Below are 21,616 nucleotides of genomic sequence, written 5' to 3' on the forward strand. Positions count from 1 at the left end.
CTATTACCACATTTTTCGCCTATTTCTATGGCTTTCAAGGAGTTCGGCTAATGAGCAATCACATTAAAACCTTGTGCGGAGCCAAATCAACCAACACTTTCCTTTTACTTATTTCTTACATTTGCCTCCAAATATATCTGTGAAAAAAGGAGTTTATTTCTTCACCATTCTGAAATAGGTGATAAGGGAGGAGCTTTGATCATTTCAACAGAATTTTACGATCACAATAATGTCTAGGGCCTTTTCTAAGGAGAGACTGGTTTGACAGATGCGTTTCCTTTCGAAAACAAGCCTTCATCAATAAATAAACTTTTCTCAGGCTTTGCGCTCTTCGATTTTCTTACCTGCACGGCAACCCGAGAAATGTTTATTCATTCTATTCCCTGGGAAAGTGATAAACAATACAATAGTGATCACCACATAAAATGTTTACTTAGGCACGATGTTTAAAGAAAAAGACCCAAAAAGTCTCTCACAGATGTTGTTGACAAATGTTTTAACAGATGAAATTAGGGAAGATTTATATTTAAAACTACAAGTCTCACTTTTACAAGCAGTAAATTTTTCCCCGCAATCTAAAATTGAAACTCAGGTACAGGTAGTGATTACTGAAGGGTCATTCCATGTCATTTCAACCAATTTTTGGGGTCCCCACATAGGACATTTAAGATTTTGATAATTTTCTCCCTCTATCTATCACATGAACTGGAAATGTAACTACAGGCTGTTGGCTTTCCACTCCCAAGATCTTGAGATCATTTTTTGTGATTTCATGCGTGGTATGACAGTTAATTTCACCATTAGTAATGTCACACAAATGACATTATGAGGTGAATGAACTGAGAAGAAATCTACACCACACATCATGGTAGGAAGTCATTAAGTATGAGTGAGTTTCTGTTGTTTTACGTACAAAAACAAAATATATTGGTGAGTCACTTTAAGTCATGGAAGCAACTTTGAGTTTTTTCGTTTCCGTTCAAGAGGAAAGTTACACATGTCATATAAAAATCATCAGACCTCTGCAAGTTACCCCTTATGTTATTAGAAGTTGAAAAAGTGGTATTTTTCAACTAAAATTCAGTGGACTTTTCAGTAATTGAATCAAAAAATGTCCCCCAAATTATTTCAAACTACATACCCATTTAAAGAAAATATTATGATCAACATTACCACCAATTTTGATGGATGTATTTATATGTGGTTTTTCATGCACATGAAAATGTCACTGGTAAGGGAAATTTGTAGAAACAGCCATGTTTGATTATTTATAACACGGAAATTTTATTTGTAACATAATTTTTTTAAACCAGAGTTACCTGACAGCAGTATATGAGTGTTTCAGTACTGTAGCTTGCTTACTTCTGCTTTTATAATAAAAAATAATGGTTGATTGATTAAGCCAGAAGGCATAATTTTATTGTGACTTGGTACACACAGACAATCCTATCATAGAAAGTATTGATATCTGGGCCAAAATATTTGAAATTTTTCTTAGCTAAGGTTGTAACTTTTCTACAGAGAGAAACTTATCAAAATCTGAGACAGTGAGTGCAGTGAATTGATTGAGTTAATGCGGAATGACCCAGGAAGCAATCAAGCATTCAATTAAATTACTTTAAAAACAGTAATTGAAACAAATAAAATGCAAGAGTTATCTTGAGTGGTCAATCTATTAGAATTCTTTGAGTGATTGGAAATCAATGACCGAAAGAAATGATTATATAACCTCACATTTCTTGAGAAAAATTATTATGAGAAAGTTGAAAAGTTCCATATTATATGGTTGAGCGTCAATTCAAAAATAGAAACCTTCAGTAATCAAAGGATTTAAGAGAAAATGCCTTAACTCAGACAAAACTGAAGCATGGAGACAAATATTATGTGAGCGACATGGTTGGACAAAATGCATTTTCCCTTCCATGAAAGTCTCACACACTAGGCAATGGAATCAAATTATTATGGATGATGGCATTACGCTTTTAACGGCATTTAAAGATCATAAATTATTGGAATGATTAAAAATTGAAATTAAAGAGCAATGGCCTTATTCACTACACAAAAAAAACTTATGTAAAGATATTCAAGAAATTGAAGGAATAAATTAAATTTTTAAGGCATATGTAGGATTAGTTAGGGTTAATGAAGGTAAAGCAAAATCAGACTGATATGGATTACATGGTCTCAATGATGTTCAAGGTCATATGGATTCTCAAACATTTTGCTTTGGTGAACTAGGACTATGCAAGAAGATTATATAAGCTGTTGATTATATCGACTATGAAAGCTGAGGAAATTCTTATGACATTCAATAGAATTAAAATCTATCAAGTATTTTTCAATGCTGCCAGGGCGAAGAAATCAAGTAGGTAAAATCAAACTTGACCAGGGTTCACATAAAATCTAAATGCATCTTTCCATTCAACTAAGGCTGCCACAGCTAATTAGTAAGATTTTAAGACCTACAGTGGACACTCGTTAATAAGAGCAATGTTATTAAGAAGTTCTCGTTATTACGAAGCAAATCGTTGGTACCGACATAAAGGCTCATCCAATCTATAATAAAATAAACGTTATTACGAAATTATGAATCTCAGTCCCGGCGGTTACAAAATGAACTTTATTATGAAGTTCCACGAATATGTAATGGCATTTAGGTGGATATACACTGTCATAATCATTGAGATACACAAAAGTTCTCCTTGTGTACTGTGCCCAAGAGCATCAATTATGGTTCTTTCTTCAGAAGGAGACACTTCAGTACGTGCGAAACATCATATAATAAGCTTCATTCCTGTGGAATCATGGTGACCCACTCATACAAAAATTAGGAAATTTCATTCATGCCCAAAATTTTAAATTTGGCACCTTTTGAGTTGACAGTTGCGATGGGGTGTGATGTAAGGGAGCTTCCACTTTGGGCATAACCTGAACAAAGCATCATTGAATCCGGCGTTAAGTCAGGAACTTTTCATCGTTTCGCCTGTTCTTTCTTCCTGCAGACAGTGATTTTTTTCGGCTCTGGCTACGTCACACGCCCAGCTAGGTCAGTTCATCACAATCATGAGTTAACGCACAATTCTGATAGTGTTGCATTCTGCAGGATTAGTGCAATCCTTGATGCCTTGCATAGGTTTATCAACTTATGAGTCAGGTCTCGAGGAATGCAATTTGTTCGTATATTGAGGCCTTACTGTATTCAGGAAGATATCAACCCTAAATTGCATCATGCCGCATTCTTCTATTAAGAAAATGAAACAAATGCGCTTTTTTTTTTGTATTTGCGCATCATTTAATGCAGATATTATACACTTGACTCTGACGCTATCTTGCAGTGTGACTACAAGTTCAGGAGATTGAAGAGACAGGATATTTAGACATTTTTTTTCAAACGATTCCTGAAAGAAATGTTCATTAAGAACTTCCTTGAAATGAACCTCTGGTTTTTTTGGTCCCATGAACTTCATAATATTGAGACCTAATGAATACACGTTGATGCGTAGTGAAACAAATGCGCATCGACCTGAAGACACCGGTTGGAATACCGGAGAAACTGTCGTCACAAAGAAAATCCACGCGGTGAAACCCAGAAACATGGAGACATCTACTGAAAACACCTTCAGTACATTCTGAAGACCTATCCATTGACAGAAACACGATTAAATGTAACTACTTGAATCCACTATTTTATTCATGAAGTCTATAGATATAGAAAACCAATTTTTGTAACAAAATATTCTAATGATTTCCCAATTCAATTTGAATTGACCATTAAAATAGCCATATAATTCACGACAAATGCAGTCACAAATGCATGGAGAAAAAATTCTCTTTCGGTAATATGTACCAAATTCTTCGTAAATTGTCACATGTAATTGACATGTTATTTGTAATATGTACCTCCGATCACCCTAAATTCCAAATGTTCGGATTTTCAATTATTTTTTTTATTACAACAGGTCATTCGAATAAATAATGTAAAGACAAAATAGTCACAAAAAATTGACACTTCAAGGAGGGAGCCAGAAGACTCACAACCTTGACAGGCTATAGCACCACTGAAAATCATCTCAATAGTTGCATAATATTAAGAAAGATATGGAAATGTGAGTAAGTACAAAAACCTACCATATCAAGTTCCAAGCAATAGTTCACCATATCTACAATATTTTAGAGACTAATTCAATAATGATTGAATTTATATGCTCCGTCACATTCACTGAATGAAGTATTGCTGACTCCCTACTATATGTACGCTTCTATGAGCTCCATCAATTCTTCAACAGATTCACAACAAGACGCCTGAAGATAATTTGGATTCATCAAATCCCCTTACTCTGATTAAAGATTTTCTTGATTTCAAAGAAATTTTATCAATTTTGAGAGTAATTACTTCATGCATGTTTCCAGAGACTATTTTGCTCTCAAAAATAGCAAATCACTTCATAATCCAAAGCTGGAAAACATTACAGAGAAATTTGTAAATAAGAAAATTAGTAAAAAAAACAGAAATACCGGAAGGTAAACATCTTAAATAAGGGGATGTCACAAATGACACCATTTTCTGACATTTAAACATTTCTTGCCACATTATGCTATCTTAAACTACCTTTTCAATGAGGGCACCTAATTCCATGTATATATAAGTCACTCAGGGTAAAATTATATTATTAATCACAAACAATTTCACTTGAGGATATTGCCCCCTAAGCTTAAGATAATAGAAATAAGTTAGCAGTCATGGACATATGAATTACTAAACAATTGTGGGCACAAAAGAAAGCTACTTTCAATAAACACATAATACCGATACTTAGGACAATAAGCCACAGCAATAAGACCATTAAGATAAAGGTAACTACGATAATGACACATTAATATGGTCTAAATATGTATCAAGGGTACATTTTTCCTACCTTGCAATCAAATGAATATTTGTAGAGGAGAATTCAGACGCTTAATAACCAGACAAACTACCGGAGACGCCAGAACATATAAATGAAACGTACTTAAATACAGCGACATTTTCACAGGATTCGCAGATAATGATTGTGAATACTAGCATAAGCCAATTAAAGGTTTTATAACATGACGAATAACTTATGATGTTTTCACGGAACATACTTCTACGCTACAATCTAATCAAAACACTTATGTGGGAAACACAAACAATGATTGTACCATAACGGTTTAAATGACATCGCTAGTACAGAAAATCGGAAAAGAAAATCATGTGAAAATTAATCTTACACAAGAGAGCCCACTTGCGAAAATTCTTGCCACAAAGTGAATGCTTTCTGTATTAATATAACAATAAATAATTGCTTGTAAACAATTGTGATACCGTTTTACTCGAGCCAAGAATAAAGTAAGCAACACTGTTTGGCAGAGTTATCATTTTAAAGACAACAGGCATTTACATCAACAATAACAAATACCACCAATGCATATCACATCAATGTCATTGTCATACTCAACACCAATGCGCTGAAATAAACTTACCTTATGCAAAATGCGTATCCATTCAGTCGCCGTTGTTTACAAATCTTTTTAGAATACGAACACAAAGGTTTATTATCTACTGGACTAAAATGGATATGCTTGCCCTCAAACATGATGAAGTTGAAGTTTGTTGACAAACATGAGTTCTTAGGAGAAAAATTCTAGAAATAAATAAGCACAGAAACGTTAGACGAGTAAAATCACCGTCATATAAACAAATTAAGCATTAGAATTATCACATTTTGACAGCATGTATCAAGTAAACAAAGACAAAAACAACAATTCTTACCTAAAGGGAAGTAAACGCTTCATCACTGCAATAGCAAAGTCTAATGTTTTACTGTCTTAAATGCACAAAAATATATCTATTTCATCCAAAAACTACGGCTTATAACCAGAATGTTGACAGTTCCAGGTAAAATAAAACAACATTATCAAAGTATAGTATATGGGCATGGCCACAAGTAATTACCGCTGTCTTCCGCGCTCACTCACTTATTTCACACACAATTACGCATAATATTATTTTTGGATCATATTTCTCTAGCAATTCACTCAACACACCGACAAGGAAGACGATATTACATGTTTTTACACACAAAAGCTTTAACACCGTCTTGATACATTTTGACTGTCAACTGTTAAGTGACAATATTGAATATATTTATTAATATCAGGAGTATTAACAACATTCTAGCATTGTAAAGCGCAGGAAATTGAAATAAATATTTCTTTAGGCCATTTCAACGCACATCACTGCATGAATATTGAAAATAAGGCTCCTGTTATCGATAAAATACCACAAATATCTCGCGCAGATGACAGTGCCCCCTGGTGACAAATTATTTATTCCAATCTGTCAGTGTGATTCCTGAAATACGACAATAACATTTTTAATTTATGTAAATAATCCACATTGTGCTATATAAATATTTTTATCTTCAATTATAATTTTTATTAACTATAATTTAGCGCTTCATTTCAGTGCCTACGATTACAGCTATGCTATCTAGCCAGACAGGTTTGCTTACTTTACATGGTGTAATTTACTCACATATAAAAGCATATGGGGCGTCGAAGCTGTTATTATTAATTTAGAATTATTTTTTAGGCACTGTATCTAAATAAGACCCTAATTTTTCATAAAGAATGGTTAAACCCCATGATTTTTGCTATATAAATTTGTAGCAAAATGGCCGATGCGCAAGGATCCTTGCCCGCATTCATGATTGATACCATACTGTGGTAGGTGTGACGGCCGTGCACAGAAAAATCGCGAAAATATTTTGAAGCCGTGAATAAAAGTATGACATTGTCAGGCATAATCTTTCCTCGACTTCCTTCCCATTTTTAATCATAATATTCCAAAACACACCAAACGCTGTCTGAGTTCGTTCGAAAGAGAATGTTATAGAATGGAAGCGAGTACTTTAAGTCCCTTCTCTGAACTAAGCCTACCGTAACAATTTTAGAAGCAATATTTTCTATTTTTCAGGATGTCAACATTTATGCACAGCTTCACATTCAACATTTAGGCGTGAAATTGTGGGAACTACATTCTTACGATACCCATGGTTTATGACAGTTGAAAGACATAACTCGTACCCAAGAACTGCAAGTAGACGTCATATAAAAGTGCGGTCGATGGTAACACACAGATAATAAATCAGCTTAAATTACGTTAAAGTGTTGGGTTAATCACGTTTGTACTATGCTTTTGGTTAAAATTTGTGTATAGTGGCGTGTTTGTATTCAAGATTCAAACACCTCTGGTACTCAAATCGCGTTCATTAGGCCCAATTGATCTTCAGTCAGGTATTAAAATTATTTTGTGGTTGTCATGTGTTGGAATTTTTGTATTACTGAAGGATTTCAAAGATTCTATATTTTTGATCGAAATTCTACTGTCTTTACTTAAGCAGAAAGCTTTCTCATTATTTCATTGACTTTGTTTTTGTCCCTCTTCAGTGGAGTGCAAATGTTCACAAGTTGTCGATGGTGAAACTTTTCCATTATGCCTCAAGATGTTGTGCCTAACTTGGCGGTCAAACCTCCAAAAAGTAAACGAATTAACATACCGCGTTCTCAAAACAATCATGAAGATGTACAACCCGTTAATTACCTCAACCAGAGACCTGAGACTGAGGGCGAGCCAATCTTACCTCCTTTAGTCAGGTAGTTTGATATTGATTGACCAATTATTTTGACTGTTAATTGTTTTATACATATAAGTCTGATCCCAATAGCTGTGTCTATTCAGGTTTGTGTATGTTAAATGTATGCCTGTGATGTGTATTACAGGAATCGTCTCCAGGAGCTTTTTCTGCAGATTGAAAAAGAAGTTGAAGGCCTTTACTTTGAAAATATAGCATGTAAGCACTTTTGCCTGCTTTCATTGTGTATCTTATTTCTGTATTTCTTGATTGATGTTTGCTAATGCATTTATATTTTACATCTTTTTAGTGCAAGAAAAGATAGACAACCTTAATGAGCGTCTTGAAAGAGAATCTTTTGTGAGTGATAAACAAAGCTGTGACTATGCCGATTTTGATGCCAATTTCACAAAGAGTATATCCAAGCAGAAATGTGAGTTAACCTGAAGTTATAGTTGGTGATGGGTCAACACTACCGTCAAGCCAGCCAATGTTATCCCATTGACAGACGAAATGGGGGAAGAATCCTGGCATCTGCATATTTCGCTCATCATATCACTGCCCCCCATTGATGCCTCATACCCTGATTTTTCCTATGCAGCGTTGTCACATGGATGTGCATCAACATAAACACCTAGAATTATCCTTTCTGTCCTAATTGCGTTCCATGCCCTTTCTTCGGCAAAGCTTTTTTTTATCTATGGCACTTTCCTTTCTGACCTTTGACCTTGCCGTTTACCCCTCTCTCAATCCTTCTGCCTGCCATGGGACAACAATGACAGGATTGACTAATTATTCCTTTTTGCATGTTGTGATGAAGGTAATCATTTCTTATTTTAAAGGCCGTTTTACACGGTACACGGAATTGCGCAGTCTGACGTACGTGTGAAGGCGCAATCAAAATTGCGTCGTGTAAATCGGTGAATTGCTAGAACACATGCGAGAATGTGTGGATGCGAGACGGCAAAATAGCCCCTGTTCTAATTTCGTTCATGCATTTGCGCAATTCCATGCCATTTTAGAAATTAATGCAGCTCTAACCTGCGCAATTCCGTGTACCGTGTAAAACGGCCTTAAGAATTTGTTATTTCTACCGCTTTGTAGAAGTTTTTTGTGGTTAATAATTGTTGTTTATTCAATGTCATGCATAAAATTACACTATTATCTTTAACTGACTTGTTTACCTGTCCTTCAACTGCTTTTTGGGGTTGGACAAAAATAGCATTGAGCTCTCACCAAGGAATATCACACCTTAGTAACGAAAGGAGAGAGTTATGTCATTACTGACTTCATCAGCAGCTTCTCTGAAAAATGTAAAGCTACCTGGAAACTTTAATGTGAAAACTCTTTAATATCACGTTTACTCCTGGACTCAAATAGGCGTACTTCAAGGAGACAATAGCTCAAAATGTAGCAGGAACCAAAAATGGTTGTAGATTCAAACACACCCATGACCATGAAGTGGCCTTTTTCAGCAAGCTGAAGGGAAAGCACTTTCAGCTGGAGTTTGTAAGTGCTGTAGTTGTTCTTCAATGCACTACTCCAGGCCACTTGGATGAATATGGCCAAGATACAATTACATTCTACCTATGTGTTCCCTCTCACCAGACATACTCGGGGCAACCAAACTCACTGAAAATTACACCATAAATCTTTGTGGGATGGGTTCGTGACAGCATACATCTCGAGGTTTCCTAGGATTTGATGGGGCTGAGTGTTAGGGTGATGAAAGGAAGAAAGAAATAGTTACAATGGTGATTTGGCTAGATTTGATAGAGATGACTCCACAGAAAATAAGAATCCACTCATGATTATAAAACAAAAATTCATCTATCCTGAGCTCGTTTACGTTAACATAAAATACCTGATACCCCCTTAAAAACTGATGAAAGATTATGGCAGATGTGATAATTGATAAAACAAATGGAAAAGAAATTTCAATGTGATTAAGTGCTTTTATGAGGTCAATAAGTTAGCTTGCTGATTGATCATAATAGAGCAGTTGAATTAATGTTATTTAATATTTGTTGTGGTAGGTAATTATTAGTCCTTTCTTCAATACACAGAGCATATGCAATTTTATTAAGCTGCTGGAAACATGGTCTTAATGTCATTTCTTAAGTCACTAGCTAATAGCTGTGAGGAAAAACTGGATTTGGGTCTGAGATGATATTATTACATGAACACTTAACATTCGACATGGATCTGCAACAGGCCAGGCATTGGATTATAAAATTGGTCCTTCGCTGAAAATTCCATGTGCCTGGCACAGCACACATCACCTCAAAGGTCAGTGGTTTCAACAGAGAAAGGAGCCTGTAATCATGGACTCAGGGCTTCTTCTAAAGCTTAGTGCTTCCAGCTGGGCAAAGTTGTTAATTAATGCAACGGTTCCTGATAACCATTTCTGTCTGTCTCCTTCTTCACCATTTTATGTGTGTGGGACATGGGAGCAATGGTGTTGCAATGAAGGGGAACTAGAAGGATGGGACACTCTCAGAGAATTTCCAATACATGGGATAGAACTATGGTCTAAAATCCCCTGCTTCACTTCGGGACATCAACAACTAGGCTCATTCGGGCAACCCTGCTCCTCACTTATTATGTGTCTCGCATTCACACACCCATCACTCCTCTAGATGTGACAGGAGTTAAAAGGAAAAATATAAAGTGTGATGGAGTGACTAGGAAAAGAAGAGAAAAGAATGGGTTACGGCAACAGCCATTACAATATAAATATGAGAACTATTCTATCCAGAATTGAGGGACTGCCATGTTTTCATATTCTTTTAATTCCATTTCTATCCTTTTCATTGTTTGCTCTTTTCAGTACACTTTCCTGTATATTCCTCCAGCATGAAAGAGATCTCTTGCATTGTTGTGGGTCCTGTTTTATTCTACTTTTTCTGTACCATATACATTTAAACTGAATGTTTTATTTTTAGTTGACCTTTTAGCTTCATATTTGTCCTGTAACTAATCGCCAGCTTTTAAGTCCACCTTTTAGTGGTGTTGGTCCAAGCAAAATTGATGCTCATAGTTAGTTTTGATTACACTGAATATCTTCCTATTGATTTTTATGCTGGTGTTACTAAATAATAGCTTGGTGTGTATTTTACTATTCTAGCTGGTGCATGTTCTCATTTCTTCATTTAGCTGTGTCACATTCCACCTCATCGCAGAAAGTGAAGACAAGTGCACACCGTCTAAGAGCTCACACAAGCAAGATCGTCTCCAGCTTCAAAGGCCCTTCAGTTAGTGCATCCTTGGTGCGCCCATTTGCTGGACACAGGGATGGGGTATGGGAAGTTTCAGTGTCTCGACTGGGACACCCATTGATTGCCACAGCCTCTGCAGGTGAGCCAACTCTATGTGAATTAATTAGTGGACTCAATTTTTATTTTCTAAAAATTGAAATTGGAAGATTCAGTTTTTCCAAAACTTGCGATGGTGGGAGGAGGGGGGTGGCCTCACTTCCTTGTCCACCTTATAATCTGCCACTAACTAACCACCTCTTGGGATGAATGGTGGTGGGGAAAGTTGAATTGCTTACGTGGAGCACTGATTAAAAAATTACTCGTATTCTATCTCGAATGATCTAGAGTCAAATGAAATTTGGGTAGAACTTAAATGACTACAAGTGAAATTATATGAAGAGAAACACATTTTTCTTCCACAGAGCTGTATTTATAGAAAAAATGGTCTGTGCAGCAGGTATCAAGGCATTCTTGCATATTTTTCGTATTTCCCCGCTCTCCACTACTTTATCTTAAGACGACAAATTAAGAACCATTGACCATCGCCTGTGATGTTTTATTCATTGTGAATAGTAGAATTTTCTTCTGGATGATAAATAAGTCATCTAAACTTCATTCTCTTCTGATGGTTGAATGCAGCAGCTCTTTTGAATATTTTTTTCTATCCAATTCCTAATAGCACTCTTCATGTTTGCGATATCTATAGTACAATGTGACATTATGTTTATCTGCAGAGAAAATATTCACCAATCAAAGAAATGTCGGTAGAAATCTTGGCCAGGATTCCTCTACGGAGTTTGACTTTGGAACGAATCAAAGAAAGATTGTAATGGTGGAATGAGCAATAGGTAATTGCCACGTTTGATCAAAAAAGCATGAGATTTCAGTGAGATATAAGAGGAGCTATTGAGGAGTGAAATGAGCAAGGGAGGGCTCCTCAAAGGAACGTGGGGAGGAGAGCGTTTATCAGAATTTTAGAGAAAGATATGAGGAAGGGTGTAGTTTTTCTGTCATTCAAAAGGGGAAGGTTATTGAATAATAGGCATTAAGGTATACAGTAAACTCTTGATTTTACGAAGTCAGTGGGACCGGAAAATTGGCACTTCGTAAAATCGAGTTTCGTAAATTCAAACCTTTTTCATAAGTCACGAAAAAAATGTTCGCTTATGTTTCTTCCGCCATTTTTTGTCTTTAGTGGTCTTATTTAAATGTTTTCGGTGGTTATTCTCGGTATAATTCATAGAAAAGGCTTTTTGCTATCGATTTATGATGTGAAAAATCGTTAAATAATTATACCACCATAAAATTCCCATTTCTTGTTCATACTTCAACATCAACGATCGCTAAAGAAATTCCCGACCAGTTTAGAAAACGTAATCAAATAATGAATTGCAATGTTTATTATAAGAATTAACAGTAATAAATTTGTGGTTAGGAGCCAATAGCTACTATTAAGTATGCAAAAGATAGATATTTGTTTCTGACACCCACAGAATTTTAGCGGCAGCCGGCCTAACCGCCATTTATGTCGCCCTCTATCGCTCAGTGACGAGAAAAAAAGAAAAACAAGGGTCTTAGCCCGTTTCCAAAATAACCTTCGTAAGTTAATATTTCGAGTTACTTCGTATTTTCAGCAGAATGTGCTCTATTTTCACTGAGATTCAATTACGATCATAAATAACGTAGGATGTGATTATCTTCTGGCGAATATTTGAAGTAAATTCTGTTTGAGTTCTCCGTCCGACTACTGTGTTCCATCATCTTCGCAGACGTTGCCATAAAAGACTTAATTCTTCATCAGGACTGTATTCTTCATACCGGGTGTGAGGTGACCTGTTCATATAGTATGTATCTCTCCTTTTATGCCGACAGGAGCAAGGTTCCAACCGGAAAACGACAGGAGAAACATCTTACAGTATCGGAGAAATATAGATATTATCCACATTGATTGTTTTCCCACAAGAGACGTTTTATCATTTCTCAACGTGGTTTTAAGTATTGGTTCGCTAGCGTGAATTCCCAGAAAATGACACGCAAAAACCTGTACCGTCACCTCATTTAGTTTTCGTGTTCCTTTCTCCGCCGTATTGAAAGTTAGGCAAAGGATCATTGACACAGAGAAAAGATTTTCTTAGTTTTAGCACTAAAAAATAGTCGCGCCATAATCGTAAATAAATATAGTGTGGAAAGAGCAAAGAAATTAATTTCAATTGAAAAGTCAGCTGAGAAGAAGAGAGACAATTATAAGCGCGGCACCATTTTCCCGATAGTGGAAGATACTTCTTCCGCCTCTCTCCGGTTAATAACTTCCCCCCGTTGCAGGTAAAGATGAACCATGCCCTTCTCCACAATCGGGGAACGTTCCCAGTGGGTAGGGTGAATAAGAGTGGGATGGGGATTGCCTGAGGGAAGAAGTGTGGTCAGCACAAGGACTGGTGAAGGGGGCAGGACAAAGAAGGGTGGGGAAATGGCCTTCAGCTCTGCCTCAGTCTACTTTTGGGGGCCGTATTTTTTTGCGACGCACACAAGCTCAGTCTCCTTAGGGAGGGAGTGAATGGGAAATGCTGGGGAAGGAGGGGTTTGGGATGAGTAAGGTGGGTGTCAGCAAGATCAGCCAAAGGCGGCAGGAGGGAAGGGACGGCTTTGGAAAGACAGAACCCCAGCATGGGAGAACAGGGAAGCGCGTGAGAAGAAAGTTCATAGTTAGACTTGGAAGTGCGTCTTCATTACGAGAAGCCTAAAATATAAATTGGCGGTAAATAGAGCCCAGTACTTAAGATATTTAAGTTGTTCATTCACAAAGGCCAATATATACACGAAAAGATATTATGGCGCGGATTGCATGTATCAACGTCCATTTCGGGATGTTATTAATTTCTGTTCCTATTTATAAAAGTAGCAAATAGATTTGAAAGAATGATAATCATGAATAAAAATATCTAAATCGATATCCAAACGCACATGAGCAAAATAGATGAATGTATACATACCGATCCATCGCAAGTAATACCGCTCAAGCTTCTTCCGGTATAGGACTTAAAAAATCCTGGATAATGCCTTGGTCCAAGGGCTGGGACTTGCTAGTCGAGTTCGGGGGTAAAAAGAGGACTCGAACATTAGCCAATTTTAGATCTTCCACGTATTTCTGAACGGTGGCATTATCCATTATTAAAACAATTTTGCTGTTCTCTCCAGCAATTTTTCTCTGTAGACGTATAACCGTTTGCAGGAAAATTTCTCGGGTCATCCAGCTGTTTTTATTTGCATGGTAAAAAACGGGGAGGGCTTCCAATTTTACATGTTTTAAGCACCGTGGCCTTTCAAATTTCCCAATGACAACGGGCTTATTTTGTCCGTGCCCGTTTGGTTGACGCACAGCTCCACAGTAACACGCACTTTACTCTTTTTCCCCCCACGGCACCTTTGCCCTTTGAAACCCAGGGTTGCGTCAGGTAATGCATTAAAAAATAGCCCAGTTTCAGGGGCCAGCGAGGGTGAGCTCGTCGAGGAAAGGGTCCCGGATTAGGGACCCTTCGAAGTTCTTCGGCGAAAAGTAGTCAAGTAGTCTTCGAAGTACGTTCACAGCAGTGCAAAGGGTTAATTAGGGGTGTACGAAATACTCCGCTCGACCTTCCTGACATGTTAAACTACGAATTATTGTCGATGCTATGTTTACGAACAGGCACGTAAATAGGGGCATAATGTCAGCCGCGATATTTTAACTGAACTCCTACTCCCCCTAAATTCCCACAGTGAGGTTTTTGGCGACCCATTTCTCTCCAAAGTTGCATTATCATTTACGATTTCGCACTTTTGATGGACCACAGTTGGAAGCGCTGCTTTTTTTAGCTACTTACGCCGGCGTAACTAGTTTTGTTGACAAATTTTTCGCCGTAGTTCGTATAAACGAATGCCATTTGCTCCTAGGGACCGAGCCGAGGTTCGTAAATTCAAAAAAATTCGTATAATCGAAACTTCGTATAATCGAATAGCGCCATGTATTTAGCACAGGCTTTTCACCGGGACCGCAATATCACTTCGTATAATCGAAAACTTCGTAAAATCCTGCTTCGTAAAATCAAGAGTTTACTGTATCTATTTTTCGTGATTTAATGAAAAGTGAAAAATTTCAAGTGCGCGAAAGCGCGACGGCTAAGTATGAATGCTGGGGAAAGCCGGTGTGAGGTCATTCTGGTTCCCGCTGTTGCCGTGTGAGGTGACCTTGGGGCGAGGATATATGCGCCGCTGCGATGTAGGCTGCTAGCAGATGGCAGAGTACCCTGCTAGCAGGTGGCAGAGTACCCTGCTAGCAGGTAGGGCTTGGCTTAAATAAGGATTATTAACACCCTATCAAACGAAGGAAACTCTCCGACCATAGGCAGTTTTAACCCGCGGTAGCACGCGCTTTTATTGTGACGCGGTAGCACGCGGGGTGGGGAAAAGACCGACTGGTTGTATACGGCTAAATAAACACTAATAAGAACTATATAAACCATTTATTTGACAGGTTCTGTTGAAAAACTGTTTAACATAAGAATTATATGCATTTTAAGATAACAACATATAGAACATAAAAGAAAATTTTCTGATTACGAGAAAAACATTGCTAGTTACAACTCACAATCAGTCATCAACTCCGTCAGCATTTTGGGAACATGATATGCAGTTGAAAACACAGTGCTCCCGGCAAATGAGATTTTTACACGTATTGCATGCTGTCTTTGTTTTTCTATTTTTTTTAGATGGGCAGTAAGCACATCGGCCATCAGCATGGCATCTCATGTTATCGCCTCTCTCAGGTAAACCCAATATTTCCCGTAACCGGAGTCGCACAGATAATTTGATATTTTGCTGTTTCTCCCTTTTCAGCATGTAATCTCTAGTCAAATGTTTAACAAGAGTATTCAAATACTTCCTCCTACTGACCGATTTCCCGGAGTTTGCTTTGTAAATAACAATGCCATTGATCGCGCCAATGTTCAACTAGGTAAAAAATATTGTTAGCGGCCATCGGCATGATATGCGAGAGACACTGTAATTGGACTGTAAACGGTCTGATACGTCTACACCACCTTTTGTGGAGTTGTAATACATTACAATTTCAGGTTTATTTGTTTGAGGATCCACAATGTCATCTCGATGCATTGTTGACAAGAGCAATACAACTTTGTTAGGTTTAGGTTTGTATGACACTAGCGTCATTTCTTTTTGAAAACCAAAAATACTATTTCCAACTATTCTATCTTTCGACTTAGCGATAAACATGGGTGGAATCTCTGCCTTATTTTTTCTTATCATTCCTACTGTTGTTAGACCATTTTTTAGAAGATGAAGTGCTAACAGGTAGTACATGAACCAGTTATCAAGGGTGACATTTTTTCCAGTGTTATAAATATACTGAACCAGTCTTTTTACTACTGAGTGTGGCTTGTAATCAATTTTATCTGGTCCCTGGTTTTGTTTTCCAACGTACACTTCCATATTACCGGTGTAAAATGTTTTCGCATCACAACAGGCAAATATTTTTATCCCATACTTAGACGGCTTGTTCGGCATGTAAACACGGAAACTGCATCTACCCCGGAATTGTGGAAGCATCTCATCTACTGTAACTGCTTCACTCATACTATAATTATTCCGGCAATTACTGACAAAAGTTTCGAATATGTCCCTAATTGGGGAAAACTTGTCTTTTTTCTTCAATTCATTTCTTTCGTCAATGTTATCAAATCTCAATATTCTCTGCAAAAATTTGAATCTATTTACACTCATTACAAGTCTAAAATATTCTATTCCTGTTCCATCAGCTCTCCACAGATCAAAAATATTTTTATGGTTGGACTTTTGCACCCCAGCTAAATACAACAATCCCAAAAGGGCCTTCAGTTCCATTAGGTCTGTTTCCTTGGCATCCCTTTGACGCAGAAATCTACCCTGCTTACTTCGAATTTTTATGTTTGTGAAGGATACAATATCTGATATTATTTTATCTGGAAAAAAAATTGCCAAGAACCCAAAATATCCGATACATTTCCTGCGTTACCCACAGGTCCAGGTAGACGTTTCAGCAAATTGCATCGCTCAACTCTGCATCTTTTTGATGACTTCACAGCAGACCACTCACACTGTTTTTTCCCATGAAGGAAGAATCTCTTGTCGCGGGCGCATGCTCATCCTCACTTTCCTCAGAAAATGACTCGTGGTCGGACTGGTAAATGGTGCTGTCGCATTCCTCTTCGTCGCTCTCACTCAAATCTGCAAATTCCTCTTCACTCGCCCTGTCAAGCATTTCCAGTATATACAGTGGAACCTCGATCTGTCGTTTTTCAAGGGGATGGATGAAAAAAACGATGAATGCAGGAAAACGATCAATGCGGGAAAGGTTGTCCGGGTTGCCTATGTCCCAGGAAACGCTGGATTTTTGCGAATTATGATATTCATTAATGGATTCAAACAAGATTTTAGCTGATTACGGGAGTATTATTACTTTATCGAAACACTTAGGTTATATTGTTGATTCAACTAATCTCTCTTTCAAATATCCTAACGGAACAAGCCACCTTGCTATAAAATGTTTGCACTCCACTCGGAATTTTCACTGCTATTATGCATTTCTGTCTGATGTAAAAATTCTTATCCATCAAATGCCATTTCAAGTACACGTATTTACGAGAGAAATGTGCGTGTTATGCCTCAAACCACTGATTTCGCCGTGGCAGTGATTGGTTATGAGATGGATCAAGAAGGCCAAAAATAGTTTATTATCTGAAATGTTCCTTTCTAGCAATTAAATTTTTAATATGATTGAGGCAATGTGGCGTTAATTGTCAGCGGCACGCCCACCTGATCCTCGGCTTCATGCCACTTCTTGTTTTCACCAGGGATCTCGCTCTACCCCCGCCCCTGCCGTCCTGTGCTACCGGACATATCGAGGCATTCTGCAATATTCACGTATTTCTAGCCCGGATTCTTTTCTTCATCATCAATTATTTTCAGTCCATCTTTTAAAGTTCTCACTTGTGTCTTCGGAAGGGCCATGGTCCGAAAACGAATAAGAATAAAACTAATGAAAATGAAACCGGACTCCATTGAACCCACACGGAAAACACTCGCTAGTTTTAAGTCAACCCACCCCGGAAAGTACGGAACCACTCGTACGAGGTGAAGTTCGGCACTAATGCTATCGCGTACGGTGTAAGCAGAGCTTACTGCAGAGGGTGAAGCATGACCATATGACTGCGCAATGAAATTTTTTATCCTATAGAGAAGGCAACTTACCTTCTCATTTCTAACTATAAGTAGCATAGCTCTAGATGAGCAGATGAATTCAGATTGCTAGTAGAGAAAAACAAAATATCCTGAGAAGAGATCGCTTCGTTAGCAACTCAGACAAGTGAGACTTGTAGCATAACTCATAAATTGTAGCCAGACGCCCTGTTTCGAAAAAAAATCGAAACAACTGCCGTGAAGCTCACTATAGAAGATATTCGCCAGAAATCACCATCGTATTATTCCAACTATTTCCTTGCTTAAAATCCTTAAATAACGTTAGAAATACGTCGTGTTTAGTATCATTCTTTACTGAATTACGCGCACATCACTAATATCTCAATCTAATAAAATTATGATACCAATTACCGAAATTCATTTTTAGACACCTTTTGGGCTAATTGGTGATTCATGCAGCAGTTGACCTCCACCTTTGAAGCGAGTTGGCTAAAAAAAAGTCAGCGGTCGAGAAAGGGGGAGGCGTGAAAAAGGTTTCTTCTGTTCTCGAGTAACTTGATATTTTCTTTTGAAGCTAAGGTCGTCGTAATACGATCCCTGCTCGAGCTGGGACCTTTTTTTATTTCGGAGAAGAGGAAAGCTTCAACCGGGGGGAGGCGAGTCCTGAATGGAGGGGGATACCGGATCTTTGGAAATGCGCTAATGTAACTATCCCACGGCACTCTGCTTCTCCCTATCGCATTTCAATCTCCTGGGGAAGATTCAAACTATGTGTCTGTCGTTATTAGCCATAAATAACACGTTGTAAACACTTCGTCTCATTTTTATCAAACGATGAATGTGAGAAAATTATTCGACGGGACCGCGATCTTCAAATGATCGATGCGGGAAAACGATACTTCGGGGAACGATGGATGCGGGAAAAAATTACATTGTCTTTATGGAACTTAATTTGGAACCAGGAGCGGCGAACGATAAATGCGGGAAAACGATGAATGCGGGAACGATAAATCGGGGTTCCATTGTAATGTCTATCAGGCTCACTCATGGTCGGGAGTCGTATGCCCGGGGTTTTAATTCCTTATTGAAAAAGAGAGGTATTTATGGCATATTTATGAACACATAGCAATAGATATGACACTACAATTGTGGCATTCACCAGCTCTGCGAATGTAAATTTACAATTACTTACAGTTGTAATTACTTTGGCGAGGTTCACTGGTACGAGGGCGTTGGACACAAGTAGCGATCACCAAATGGAACTAGCGTAGGCTTCCCTCACGAGTTCTTTTTAGACTGAATCGGAGAGAAATATATACCCAAAGGTCGAACCAAGAGAGGTATACTCACCCATACCGAAGTCATCCTCTCCTGCGACATTGTAATGGGCAAAAAAATGTAGCGAAACAGCAATGAAAACTGAGAGATTGATCGAGTCGAGTCTCAAAAACTGCGCAAGCAGGCATTGTAACGCGAAGGCACGCGCTGGCGGGGATTCGACCGTAATGGAGTAAAATGCAATACAAAGATTCTTTTTCATATTTAAGGACTGTAACTTGAAAAGGGCTCAGAGATAGTAGATTAGATTAAGTGTGGAACAGAGGGGCCCGCAGTGTGCCGAATAGGAAATTTTTTTTCCAACGGGCGGGGAATCCCCGCCCACGCGTGCCATCGCGGGTTAATAGGTGATTATTGAGAGATGTTTCCCTGAGCTCTGTGCCTCATGCATGCATTGGTATTCTCAGACGATATAAAACTCCTATCTACTCATATAGAAACTAGGCCCCTGTGACGTCACGTGGAGTGGCATCGTATGGGTGCCAATCTGACCTTTTTCAAATGCGGTTAAAAATGACCATTGCCATTTCACCAAACTGGGATTTCTAAAACCAAATAATTTATATATTATGAATACACTAATGGTGGGTAGTGAATCGCAATCAATGCCTTTCGTTTTATTTGATGAAGGAAACTACCCTATTGTCATAATGGCCTCAGTGACTTATCGACTGCTATATTTTTTACTCTGGGTAAACAACTCGCCCCAGTTAACTTCCATTGTTGTGTTATCTATATCGTATTGATAGAGAAATTAGAGATGAACAGGTAATTCTGTATGATTCCAACTATTCATTTTATATTTTCAGTCTTAAAGGGTAGTGCTTTTTTAAGCAAAATTGCTGCGGAAAGCTGCCAGTATGACCTAATCTGTTGCTATCAACTTAAATTATAGCACTCCAAAGCTAAAATTGGCTAGATGTTTGGCCAAACTATGGAGCCCTTTGGAGAAATTGTAATCCACAGGAATTAATATTGGCAATTCTTTAGTTTTGGCGTACAACTTAATGAAGAGGTTAATCATAAATGTGAATTGATGAGGAAAGCAATAATAAAAATTTATTTATTTGCCAAACGACAAGTATTGTACATACATTGTATATGGCACGTCATGAATGCAAAATCAAGTTACAGTGCAACCCCGATATAATGACACCCCACGGTGCACTAATAAACACTCGCTATAGCGAATTGTCGCTTTACCGGAGGTGGAGCAAATAATAGCCAATTTACCTGTTGCGAACAGATATACAGGAACAGGAGTGGTGCGGCGGCAGATAAACATCTATCCGATAAACGTAAGCGTAAATCCAGACGAAAGGCGATGTTTTTTTGCATCACTAAATTTCCTTACTCAAATAACGACTAACTATTCAAACAATTTATAAGCGCCGCACTGAATAAAAATCATGCAAAGCATTGTTTCGTCAATCATTACATTTATCGAACGACAGTTTACCACATAATTTTGAGACTGAGCACTCCATTACCTTCATTTCTAACAGATCGCTAGCAATTACAGAGGTTAAGGAGTCTTGATGAAAGTCTTCCGGCGGTGAAACCCTCGCTATAGCGAGAGCCAACACCGAAAGGGTCTCGTAAAAACGAATTTTTTAACACGCTTATTATAGGGTCAATTGACGGTGCATCGGCTATCTCTCGTAATAGCGGGGGTGTTGCTATAGCCCGTACTCGCTTTAACGAGGTTCCACTGTATACAGTCGGATCCGGATTTAACGTCTTCGCATTTAACGTTTTTCCGCATTTAGAGTTTATTTTTTTGGGTCCCGATTCATTCCCTACTAGGACAATGTAAAAATTATCCGTATTTAGTGTTTCCGCATTTTGCGTTTTTCCGCATTTATGGTCGTAAAAATTTGTCCCGCTCAAGATTTTTTTTGCCCGATTTAACGTTTTTTCATGACGGTACATCCAAATCTTCGAATTTATGCTCATCAACAAGAACAGTCTCATGAAAGTTTACAAAGAGTCGATAGAATCTACCGGGGAACGCTTCTTCAACTGCTTTCTTCCTCGAGCGCAGCGCTGCGACCTTCAACTCGCAAGCTGGGTGATTTGTCTTCTCGTAATGTTTCGCTCCCCTTCTCATCCAAACACCAGGCACTTTTTGTATCAGAT

The 21,616-nt window shown here is 38.0% G+C and overlaps 2 protein-coding genes across 12 annotated transcripts in view; one reads left to right on the plus strand and one right to left on the minus strand.

Annotated features, from left to right (window-relative positions):
- Window positions 1–6,337, minus strand: part of LOC124164590 — a 64,573-nt gene extending 58,236 nt beyond the window's left edge. For 6 of the 8 annotated variants that reach the window (XM_046542000.1, XM_046541998.1, XM_046541997.1 and 3 more), the window contains exons 1-2: window positions 5,792–6,337; window positions 5,503–5,663 (exon numbers count right to left, since the gene is read on the minus strand). In XM_046542000.1, coding sequence (XP_046397956.1) covers window positions 5,503–5,615 — 113 coding nt within the window. In that variant the 5' untranslated portion in view covers window positions 5,616–5,663; window positions 5,792–6,337. Of the gene's footprint in view, window positions 1–4,128; window positions 4,457–5,502; window positions 5,664–5,791 lie in introns of those variants that run through there. The other 2 variants (XM_046541996.1, XM_046542001.1) reach the window with 2 other exon arrangements.
- Window positions 6,338–6,661: 324 nt separating this feature from the next.
- The window catches only part of LOC124163264 (WD repeat-containing protein 37), a 34,195-nt gene continuing 19,240 nt past the window's right edge, over window positions 6,662–21,616 (plus strand). For 2 of the 4 annotated variants that reach the window (XM_046540048.1, XM_046540051.1), the window contains exons 1-6: window positions 6,719–6,806; window positions 6,998–7,317; window positions 7,471–7,677; window positions 7,804–7,874; window positions 7,966–8,088; window positions 10,812–11,012. In XM_046540048.1, coding sequence (XP_046396004.1) covers window positions 7,517–7,677; window positions 7,804–7,874; window positions 7,966–8,088; window positions 10,812–11,012 — 556 coding nt within the window. In that variant the 5' untranslated portion in view covers window positions 6,719–6,806; window positions 6,998–7,317; window positions 7,471–7,516. Of the gene's footprint in view, window positions 6,807–6,925; window positions 7,318–7,470; window positions 7,678–7,803; window positions 7,875–7,965; window positions 8,089–10,811; window positions 11,013–21,616 lie in introns of those variants that run through there. The other 2 variants (XM_046540049.1, XM_046540050.1) reach the window with 2 other exon arrangements.

This window comes from Ischnura elegans, chromosome 8, assembly GCF_921293095.1.
Source record: "Ischnura elegans chromosome 8, ioIscEleg1.1, whole genome shotgun sequence".
NCBI classification, from domain to species: domain Eukaryota; kingdom Metazoa; phylum Arthropoda; class Insecta; order Odonata; family Coenagrionidae; genus Ischnura; species Ischnura elegans.